The 12,037-nt window shown below is 40.3% G+C and overlaps 1 protein-coding gene across 2 annotated transcripts in view; it reads right to left on the reverse strand.

Moving 5' to 3' along the window:
- SLC5A4 (solute carrier family 5 member 4) overlaps positions 1 to 12,037 on the reverse strand; it is a 46,846-nt gene that overhangs the window by 14,675 nt on the left and 20,134 nt on the right. For both annotated transcript variants that reach the window (XM_032266911.1, XM_032266910.1), the window contains exons 6-9: positions 9,586 to 9,691; positions 7,958 to 8,038; positions 5,596 to 5,816; positions 136 to 271 (exon numbers count right to left, since the gene is read on the reverse strand). In XM_032266911.1, coding sequence (XP_032122802.1) covers positions 136 to 271; positions 5,596 to 5,816; positions 7,958 to 8,038; positions 9,586 to 9,691 — 544 coding nt within the window. The remainder of the gene's footprint in view (positions 1 to 135; positions 272 to 5,595; positions 5,817 to 7,957; positions 8,039 to 9,585; positions 9,692 to 12,037) is intronic.

The following is a 12,037-nucleotide window of genomic DNA, read 5'->3' on the forward strand; positions in this document are numbered from 1 at the left end:
AAAGCTGTTCCCTTCACCTGGAATTCTGCTTTTCCTCCCATCCAGAATGGATTTTCTGAATGTTTTATGACATTTTAAAAAGACTTCTCAGAATTCAAGCATAAAAAAGAGACACTATACGGATTCAGGGCTCACCTGTGTACAGAATGCGGCTGATCATCCCCGGCATCACCATGAGGAACATGGGCAGCAGCTTCAGGTAAGCACACATGATGCAAGCAGCCTTCACGTGAGACATGTCCTTGCCACACAGGCAGCGCTGCACAATGACCTGCCAGGAAAACGTGACACACTCATGAAATAACCCAAGGATGATTTCAAAGGTAGTGAGCCTTTGAATCATTCACCCTTTCCAGTGTGTGTTACAATAAGAAATGACGTGGATCAGTATACCAGAGAGCTATCTGCACTCCTGTGTTCATTGCATCACCACTCACAACAGCCAACATACGGAATCAACCTGAGTGTCCATCAGCAGATGAATGGGTAAAGAAAATATGCATAAAACACAATGCAAAACCATTCAGCCACACATAACAATGAAGTCCTGTCATTTGCAGTAACATGGATGGAGCTGGAGGTCATTACATTAAGTGAAATAAGCCAGGCACGGAAAGACAAATATCACACCTTCTCCCTCATATGTGGGAGCTAAACAAGTAGATCTTATGGAGGTAGAGAATATAATGGTGGTTGCCAGAGGCTGGGAAAGAGAGGCAGGGCATAAAGAGAAGTTGGTTCACAGGTACAAACATATAGTTAGAAGAAGAGCACTCTAGTGTTTCATTAGTAAAATAGTGTGACTACAGTTAATGATAATTGATTAAATATTTCAAAATAGCTGGAAGAGAATAACTGTAGTGTTAACACAATGAAAAGATTAAGATTTGAGGTAGTGAACATCCCAATAACCCTGGTTTGATCATTATATATTGTATACATGCATTCTATTGTGTGCCTGATCTTGGAATCAGGTTGTCTGAGAATATGTAAATTTCTGAATCAGCTGAGAGTAACTGCATGTATACATGCATCAAAATATCACATGTACCCCGCAAAATATTATATATAAACAACTATAATATATAGGTATATGATATATACATAACTATATCTAGATATATATCTAGATGTGATACATATACAACTGTGATATATATGTGTATATATAGATCTTTATGTATTATATAATAGTTGTTTATCGTATTTTGGGGGTACATGTGGTATTTTAATACATGTATACAATGGGTAATGATCAGTGTCTAATAATGTGCTTTGGAGCTATGATCAGGGTTTGAATCTTGATTCCTTTTGCATAGTATTTGAGCTCTGTGAGCTTCAGGTTTGTCATCTCAAAAATATGGTTATCTGTTGCAGGACTTAATTAATATTTGGTATGATGTATGTAAGACCCTTGGTACAAAGAAATTAATATACATTAGCTACTATTAAAATATATCTACAGCTCCCAGGCTGCAATGCAACAACAGTAGTGAAACCATGCCCCAAAGAATTAAAGAAACAGTGACTAAATTCTTAAGCCTACAGGATAGCAAATAACAACAACAACAACAAACAACTTGGCCGGGCGCAGTGGCTCACGCCTGTAATCTCAGCACTTTGGGAGGCTGAGGTGAGCGGATCACCTGAGGTCAGGATTTCAAGACAAGCCTGGCCAACATGGGGAACCCCATTTCTACTGAAAATACAAAAACTAGCCAGGTGTGGTGATGCCCACCTGTAATCCCAGCTACTCGGGAGGCTGAGGCAGGAGAATCACTTGAACCAGGAAGGTGGAGGCTGCAGTAAGCCGAGATTGCACCACTGTACTCCAGCCTGGGTGACAGAGCAAGACACTCTGTCTCAAAAAAGGAAAAAAAAAAGGAAACAACTTTTAGAAACACTGAAACTCATCCACTTGTGAGATGAAGAAAAAAATGGCTGAAATTGGCCGGGACCAAAATGGCCAACTGAAGTCTGCACAGAACAAGGTTGCTGAGGTAGCACCCTGAATTTCCACTGCATGTTTCATATGAACTCCTCCAGAATTTGCACATGCAACCCACAAGGTAGCATGAAAAGATAACTAGACATGCCCAAGGTCTTTCCAGAACTTCCCTTCCCTTGCACCAATCACCTGCTAATCTCAGAATCCACCCTTTGAACCTTTTTAAATAAAAATACTGCCTTGAAGCCAGCAGGAGACAGATTTGAGCTTGACTCCTGTCTGCTTGTAAGTCTACTTGTGATAAAAAGCTTTACTTTAATCAAAAACACAGTGTTATAGTATTGGCTTCTAGTGCATCAGGCAGTGAGTTCCTTTTGCTGGATAACAGCAAGTGATGTGCCAGGTACAACGCTGTCACTACTGACACCACCATAAGTTGTGGTTTAATTCGTGTCTTTCATATCGTAGGCATCATTACATAGTATCTCCCTATTACGGGGCAATTTTCTCCTTGGCAAGTCAAGTTAGTTGTCAGGAAACACCAGGGTCAAGCAGCCATTGGAAGAAAACACTGAGACACTGATTTCTGGATTTCTTCAGAATATTCTGAACCCTCACCTGGTTATTAATCCAGTATAAGAGTCCTGGAAAAAATAATCCAGAGAACTTCAGAATTCCTACTTATGTTATGCAATCTCAACTAAGAATTTTGTAGCAAAGTAGGATGTCTACCCATAATGTCATAACTTCTTGATATTTTTCTTCTCAAGGATTGTCAGAAAATAGAGATGGCTTTTTCTGCATAATTCTCTTCGGAGAAGCAATCCATTAAGGATAGCAGTGGTGTCATTTTGTGCTGGGGGAGCAGACAGCATTTTTAGACAAAAGTGGTAGAGGTACAGCACAAATCACAGGTGAGCAGGGGAGCCCTGTCAGCAGTTGAGCAGGACCAGCATCAGATCTAAGGGGAAGGTAAAGCCACTTGCAGGAGGCAAGCTAGGGAGTCAGAGAGGAAATATACATGATAAAGATGGTTCCACATGTGAATGATGACATTATGCATTCTTTGGTAGATAGTTTGGTAAACTCATTACATAGAGAAAAATAAAACTCTGACCACTGATTCACACCAGGCTAAAAATTGTGAAATTATGAACTTGACGTTGACAGAGATTCTTCAGGAAGAAGGAAACTTCAAAAAACAAAAACTTAGGTGATATGAAAGAGAATACTCAGAAAACAGACAAAAAACGATATCATCGTTCAAGTTTGTAAACACGAAAGTAGAAAAAGTCCAGGAAAAAGTGGAGAAAGTCTCCTAGAAGATAGAGCAAAAAGACCAAGAGATGGAAAATAGGAAGAAAAGGTGAGAATAGCAGAGAACCAGCTGAGGAAGACAGACACCCAAACAGAGAAGGTCTCAAAAGGAAAAGAAAATGGAAGAAATCATAGAAAGAATACCGTCAAATTATCCAAGACATACATTAACAGGCTAAGCAAGCTCACAATTATAGATCCACACAATAGTGCATTGTGGGGAAATTTCAGAATACTGAGGACTGAGGAACGGCTAGCTTCCAGAGACAAAGACACGGTCATATCCAAAGGATCAAGAATGACTTCAGAGCCAGGCACGGTGGCTCATGCCTGTAATCCCAGCACTTTGGGAGACTGAGGCAGGCAGAATCAGGAGGTCAAGAAATAGAGATCATCCTGGCCAACATGGTGGAACCCCATTTCTACTAAAAAACACAAAAATTAGCTGGGTGTGGTGGTACACACCTGTAGTCCCAGCTACTTGGGAGGCTGAGGCAGGAGAATTGCTTGAACCTGGGAGGCAGAGGTTGCGGTGAGCTGAGATCGTGCCACTGCACTCCAGCCTGGCACCTGGCAACAGAGCAAGACTGTGTCTCAAAAAAAAATTAAAAAAAATAAAAATTAGGGTTGGGTGGTGGCATGCACCTGAAGTCCCAGCTACGGAGGAGGTTGAAGCAAAAAGAATCTCTTGAACCCGGGAGGCGTAGGTTACAGTAAGCCAAGATTATATCATTGCACTCCAGCCTGGGTGACAGAGCAAGACTCATCTCAAAAAAAATAAAAAGACTTCAAGCTTCTCCACAATGACAGTGAAATCCAGAAGACTGAGTCTATGACTCTGAGAAACATTATTTCTAACCTAGGACTGAATATATGAACAAACGATCAATCAAGGAAAGGTTAGAGTGAAGACAATTTCAAATATGCTAATTCACAATGTTTAACTCGTAGGAGGCCTAGCTCAGGAAGATACTAAAGGTTTTGATTTGCCCTGAAAGATGGAATAAACTAAGAAGACAGCAGGTGATACTGGAAAAAGAAATAAGCTGAGTGAGGCAAAAAGGAATTCCCAAAGATGGTAGTGAAGGGCTCATTGGATAAGGTTGGACACCAAACAGAAGGAGCGCTGCCAGACTGTGAGAGGGCAAAGGCTCCAAGAGAACCTTTTATTCAATGAGTAATAATTAGCAAGAAAATTCAAAATGAAAAATTAAGGATTGGCCAGATGCGGTGGCTCACACCTGTAATCTCAGCACTTTGGGAGGCCAAGACAGAAGGATTGCATGAGTTCAGGAGTTTGAGACGAGCCTAGGCAACATAGTAAGAGCCTGTCTCTATTTAGAAAATAATGTTTTTAAAAAAGAAAGAAAAGAAAGAGTAATTAAAATTATTCCAGGAATAAGAAAAAGCTAAGGCAAAGCCGGACACTGTTCATCACGTGGTTCAGCTGTGAATTACATTCAGGTAGTCACAGAAATGGTGGTGGCACTGAATGCTGATTTCTTCAAAATTGTTATTGACAGCTATTGGGAGGATGGGGAAACAGGTGTGCTTGCATGGGACTGCGAAGGGAAGGTTGAAGGACAGCTAAACTCATCCTTCATCATAGGGAAGCCACCGATAAAATCCTAAAACCAAAAGGGAGCAACATAAGCATTTATCTGAATCACTTGGGGATCAAGTGAATGAGTAGACTCCAATTCAAAGGGTCTAGATAGGGTCATAGTTATCTGAGTTTATTCTAGTGAGCTCCAAGGTGATGTCCATGCTGATGGCTCACAGACTGCACATTGAGCACAAGGATTTAGGGAACAGAAATAAATGCCAAAACACACACTTAAAAGAGCTGAAAGCATTTGCCTCTAAAGTATAAGAAATAGGGTAGAAAACGGAGCTATGCACCTATTTTTAAGTAGGCTTTGTAGAAGTGTTTGACTCTCTAAGCTGGGCATGGTGGCTCACCCCTGTAATCCCCAGCACCAAGGTCAGGTAGGTGTTCAAGACCAGCCTGGCCAACATGGTGAAACCTCATCTCTACTGGAAATGCAAAAATTACCCGGGTGTGGTGGCTCATGCCTGTAATCCCAGATATGTGGGAGGCTGAGGCGGAAGAATTGCTTGAACCTGGGAGGCAGAGGTTGCAGTGAGCTGAGATCATGCCACTGCACTCCAGCCTGGGTGACAGAGTGAGTGAGACTTCATCTCAAAAAACAATGAAGTGTTTGACTCTTTAGATGACATGTGCAAAATAGAAACTAAATATGTTTCTAAGAGACAAGAAAGAACAAGAAACACATACACACATGCCCACACAAACACACACACTTCACCTGATTTGTGCACCAGTACCACAAAGCTGTAATGGGCGTTCCAAATACAATTCCTGGCCATGGAATATCCCCAGTGACAGGATCTCGGAAGATGTGGAAGGAGTCCTCCCGAGGTGTGTAGCACCTGGCATTGATGGTCAAGTTGTCCCCCTTGACTACGGACGGGATGGCATTCATGTACTTCTCGGTAAAGCTTTCATAACCTCCAACTTCGTTAAATGCTGAAAAGGTGTCAGAGTAAAATGAGATGTCTTACTGAAATCTAAGACGTCCAATGTTTATGGTGACTATTTTTTGGTGAAAGTACACAAGCACCTCCTATCAGCCCAGTTGAATCCTCAGTGATCTTCTCTCAGGTCCATGTCTTTCTGGTACCTCCGCTGGCATTGCCATACTACCAGATTGACTTTCACGAAGTACACAAAGCAAATAACTCTGGCTTGTCTTCCTATATTGCTCTTTGAAGTTTTGAGTTAGTGTCTCTTTTAAGATAAAAATGAAGTTGTTACCCAACAGGCTGACACTGATGTATCACAACCATTTAGAGCATGAGCAAACTGGAAGGGTGAGCTAAGGTGAGCCTCATAGGATCAGCCATCAGAAAGCCCCAACTCCTGAAAAGAACAGGAGCCAAAGGCCTCTCTTCTTGACCCAGAGTTTGGCTCTTTTGATCTTACTTGCAATCTCGTTTTCTGATGCAACACAAATTTTGCCTGTTACAATAAAAAATTGGAAAGATAATGAGCAGAAATTGGGGGTGGCAGGTTAGACATGACAAGTGAAAATGATGAGACTCAGCCTGTTTGCATCTAGAAAGGATAATCAGGTGCAGAAGAGAATTGTATTTGCTCTCAAAAAGCTGAGCTCAGGCATCTGGGGTCCTTTAATGTAGCTTTAAATGATGAAAAATTCATCAGGCTATTATACAATCGTAGGGTTGAGTTAACATTAATTTGCTTGATTATATAGCTAAAGGCCTACTATGTGCCAAACACTGTGCTGGGATCATGTGCAAAATAAATGTGCAAGGCAGGAACTTAGCCGAGTGGAGGATACAGACAATACAAGGAAGTTGCTTTGATTAGATAAACATGGTTTGTAACAAAAATACATAGGAGACCCTAAGAGATGAGAGTCCCCCTCTTCATCCTAAAGATGGGAGAATTGAGGCTTAGAAACCCTGATCCCAGGGAGTGCATCACTGAGGCCAGAAACCAAAGCACCATGAATAAGACCAGCACAGAAGTTCTGGGAAACCGAATAGAAAGTACACAGAGAATTGATGCTAACAACCTCTGGAGTAGCACTGTGCAATGGAAACATTCTGCATGATAGAACTGTTCTGTATTTATGCCATCCCGTATGGTAGTCACTAGCCATATATTGTACACCTGAAATAGGGCTAGGTAAATGAGAAACAATTTTTAGTTTTCAGTAGCCATATGTAACTAGAGGCATTTATATTGGTTTAAAACCACCAGCTGTCATTGCATATTTGTTGTCTTTGTAGTTCTTTGAGTTTTTGCTTCATGTACCTACAAGCTGTGTGATTAGATACATGCACATTCAGGATCGTTGGATTTGGTGTAGCTTTAGTGGGTAGAGCATGCTGACAGGACAGGGAAGAGATACTTATTTTCACCCTATATCCTTTTTACTGTGTGTATGGATTTCCTATGCAAAGATAAATACCATAATAAGAGAAAACAAAAATTGGCAAGCTGTAAATTAATCAATATTGTTTGATGGCAATGAACTGATACTATAAAGTAAGGATTTTGAAGAAAAAGCCAACCGGTATTTATGTACTGTAACAATGTATTATAATACATTTTCATACAAAATAGTCATAATGAGGTTAAGAATGTTTTGGATGAAAATCCACTACAATACATTGTTAGAATACACAAACATAGGTTGTGTATTATTCAGTTGAACTAATATTCAGTTCTCAGATTTTTTCCTACTGTTAAATCCTTCATTTCATAAAAATTCTATGTAAATTAAAGGTTTCCAGACTTTGAATCTAGTGCACAAATACTTGTGTAAAATTATCAACCCAATGGTACTGATTTTGTCTGTCCTTAACACAGAGAAATTAAGGTTAAATGAGATAACTTATCGAGGCAATAATTTTTAAAAGAAAGTAATGTTCTCCTCCTCCCCTACCCATTTCCTCATGCTGAGATAATAAAGCAAGAAAGAAGTCAGGCAGATATTTCAGTGATGGGGATTATATAAATGACTGGAAAACGTGCCCAGATGGAACTGGAAGGCATCCCAATAAAGAGCAGACAGACTGAACAGAAACAAGTCGCATGATTTCCAGCCCCTGGGCACTGCACACAGGGCTCTCACTTACCAAACACCATGAGAATAAAAGAGCCAGTCAGCATAATGATAGTCTGGAGGGTGTCTGTGTAAATCACCGAGGCCAAGCCCCCTGGTGAGAGAAAAGAACCCCAGGGCATTTTATCCATGTGTCCTCATGTATTTATTACCTTCACCACTAGGTGGTTCTCCACCCAGAACCCCGAAAACGACTCAGCAGAAGACATCAAAATCTCCTGGGTGAGCCACAAGCTTGTCCTGGCATCATGGTGTCCTCAGCATTGGTTCTACTTCTCATGCCTTGCTCTGATTAAGTTTCTGTGAATTACCGTGAAATTTCATCTTTTTGTGAGTTTTTGAATATTAAGTTGGGGAAAAGGCAGCACTTTAATACCATGAAAGTTTATCTTAACAGTCCCTCAGTTGACCCCCATTCAGCACAGTGCACCTGCTCTAAAATATCTAGCAAAACCACTTTTGCTCTAGCGCTGGAACATAACATTGTTTCATTAATTCAATACCAGATATAGTTACTGTGTTTTGTGTTTTGCTATAGTGAAAAAAAAAAACCCAAACCAAAACTCTTTTTGAATTCTGGACTAACTAGGCTGTCAGTCAACAAGATATTCCCTTTATGAGAGTGTCATGGGAAAACAAGATGAATCCTGAAAACTCATGCCTTTATGTCTCCCTTATTATAAAACACATGCTCTGTGAAAGTTTTCTGTTCCAAAATAGAGACCCTTATGCCAAACCCTAACGAAATGGGGCTGGGAGGCCATGTAAGTAGGCCCTCCTACACCTATGCCTGTAACAGGAACTGTTGCAAGACATTATCCCAGCTAGAACTTTCTGGTTAAGCCACTTCTGTGAAGACTGTCTCCTAGCAACAGCCAGTGCCACCAATGAACAAACACCACCTCCTGCAATAAGCAGCTGAAACAATCATCTATTTCAGAACAGCTTATGTGGATTCTCCCTCTCTGTCTTTATAAGTCTCCCTTTGCCTCAACCCCCTTGGAAGTGCCTGTGGTCTGTCATAGCACATGTATCCTGGTTTGCAAACCCTCACTATTCCCGAAGAAACACCTCATTTTGGAGAGTTGCTTATTTTAGGTTGACAGCTCAAATGCACCAAAATGGCCCCAAAATTGTCCTAGCTGGTATTTTTCCTTAGGTTTTCCAACTCAGCTGGTATTGTTTAATTTTTATAAGTTAATATACATGAGAAGCATATCAACATACCTGGTTCATGAGAGCCTGCTTGGACTATTACGACACACCGTCTCCCGCCAGCAACCCACTGCTCCAGTTTTCCTCTTTTAACTGTGCCATTCACGGCCATGGCCATGCCCTGGCATCCTGTGTTCATTTGAACCTCACCTTGCATTTGCCAGCCTCCTATCTGAGCTGCTGTTTCCTTGTGGATGATATGCTAAATTCTAAGTGCCAATCTGGGCACCAAACTCATAGTTGAACCAAATTACCTGTTTTGTATGCTCTAGTTGTGTTTCTGGTGCTGTGCTTGACTCACATAGTGGGAATGAAATGGTGTCTTTACCTTGGCAGTGACACAGCTAACACTGAGAATGCTAATTGCAGGTTGGGTTGGGATCAGCAGAATACAGCCTGAGTGAGCAAAATATCCAACATACTCACCAGTGATGGTATAAACAGCAGTGATAGCCAAGAGGATAAAGATTGCCAGGTAAAGGTCCAGTCCCAAGGCCAGCTGGATGAATATGGCTCCAGAAAATATATCTGACTAAAAAGGGAACAGTCAGGATGAGAAGGAATCGTGCATTTCAGGCCACTGGTTTCTCTGCTCCAATGTCCACTCTTCTCAACCCTTCTTTTCCTGGTAGACTCCTACTTATCTTTCAGGAATCCACTGAGACGACCCCAGAGTAATACCTTTCATAAAGCCTCAAAAAACAATTTTCACTATCTTCACTCTCTTCTATATTCTCATAGAAGTTAGTTCATTGCTCAGTTAAGGTGCTTTTTAAATGAGGTGACATGTCCTGAGAACTTTTTCTGTATCATGAGGCTTAGAGAAGCTAAGTAATTGCTTATAGAAAGCCCCTCGACTGTGATGGAGAATATATTCTATTGTGTGTGTTTCATGTACTATAAAATTTATTAATGGCAAAAACCGCAATTACTTTTGCAACAACCTAATATATTGGATAGAAAATATATACAAAAATAGCCTAGGTGTGGTGACTCACGCCTGTAGTCCCAGCACTTTGGGTGGCTGAGGCAGCCGGATCACAGGGTCAAGAGATTGAGACCATCCTAGCCAACATGGTAAACCTCTGTCTCTACTAAAAATACAAAAATTAATTTGGTGGCGTGTGCCTATAGCTATTCGAGAGGCTGAGGCAGGAGAATCTCCTGAACGCGGGAGGTGGAGGTTGCTGTGAGCTGAGATCATTCCATTGCCCTCCAGCCTGGCAACAGAGTGAGACTCTATCTCACACACATAAAAAAAGATAGTATGTACAAAAATAGAAAGCAACCAAATAACATTGTTTCATATATATTCCAAATAAATATATGGAACAATGATTTATAATTGTTTCAGTTGGGTTGTTATGATTATTTATGAAATTGAGGGGGAAATGCAGAATTAATTTAGATTGTGCAGTCTGTGCTGTAAATGCATGATGCTGGTTGGAATTCAACTAAATACATGTGTCTCTAACCATCCTAGGGGCCCTTAGGTCTAACCATAAACAAAAGGAGACTAATCAACTTAGAAATCTCTCTAAGACAAACATATTTCAGTAGGAAGTACATTTTTCTGTCTACAATGTTCGGCTCAGCATAATTAACATGAATAATTCAGGACAATTTCCTGCTAGCTGTTACATATGTATGTGTACATATATACATATATATGTACATATATATGATTAGTTATGTATGTTAGTATACATATGTAACAGCTAGCAGGAAATTGTTATTTATATATATGATTAGTTATATATGTTAGTTAACATATAAACATATATGTACATATATGATTATATATGTTAGTATACATATGTATATATGTGTGTGTGTATATATACATATATATGTACATATATACGATTATGTAAGTTAGTATACATATGTAACAGCTAGCAGGAAATTGTTAAAATTAGTATTCTTGTTTGCCAATGAGAATGTTTATAATTGTTTGTTTTAACTTTCCTAAAATTATAAACAGAACCATTTTAAGAGATGAATTGGGTAACATATTTTCTCTCTTCTGGAAAAACTTAAGCTGCCAATGGATTATCTCTTCCTCGAAACCTTGAAAGAATTTACCCCCTACCCTTCTCCATGTCCCCAAACTAACCTGTCAGGTAGGTATTATGATCATTTTAAATCTGAGGAAACTGAGGCTTAGGGAATTTGTCCTGGATGACGCGGCTAGAAAGTGGTAAGCTCAGAATTTAAACCTGTGTGGTGTCTCAGAAGCTTATATGGTTAAACATATTGTTATACTGTTATCATGGGATTTTTACTTAATGAAATATGTGGGGGAACACTTAGAATAGATAAAATATTCTAGAAAAAGGGTGAATGTGGCAGCATAGTTTGTGAACTTCCATGAATCTCTACATTAGACAGAGCAAGTGTATAGCAAAACCAACAAAATTAGATGACGGGGTATTTCCACGAGGCCCCAAAGGCAAGAAGGCAGGTGCAAATCAGCCTTAGCCACAAAACCTACATGGCAGCAAGATCTGGGAGGAGGCAGAAACAGCAGCTTATCTGCAGAAACTTATAGTTAGACATCCCCACATAGCCACCAGGTGACCACTGGGAAGCACAGTGGAACAATTGCGGGACTACAGCAGAGCATGGAAGGGGTTTTGCTTTAATAACCAGTGGGCAACTGTAAGGGCTCCTTGGTAAGTTTTGAAAGGGTTCAGAGTAGTCGAGGTCAAACAAGCTCTCAAAACTAATGGCCAAAGCTCCCTTTCAGAACAGGGACCTACACTGAGGAGAAACTTCTATTAAGTGGCAACAAAATTTGGCAAAATGTGGAACACCATGTTTGATGATACATTAGTCTTATGATGGGGATGGAGGAAAACTGCAAATAAGTTCGGAA

This window comes from Sapajus apella, unplaced genomic scaffold, assembly GCF_009761245.1.
Source record: "Sapajus apella isolate SASKATOON/1434 unplaced genomic scaffold, GSC_monkey_1.0 scaffold162, whole genome shotgun sequence".
Classification (NCBI taxonomy): Eukaryota; Metazoa; Chordata; class Mammalia; order Primates; family Cebidae; genus Sapajus; species Sapajus apella.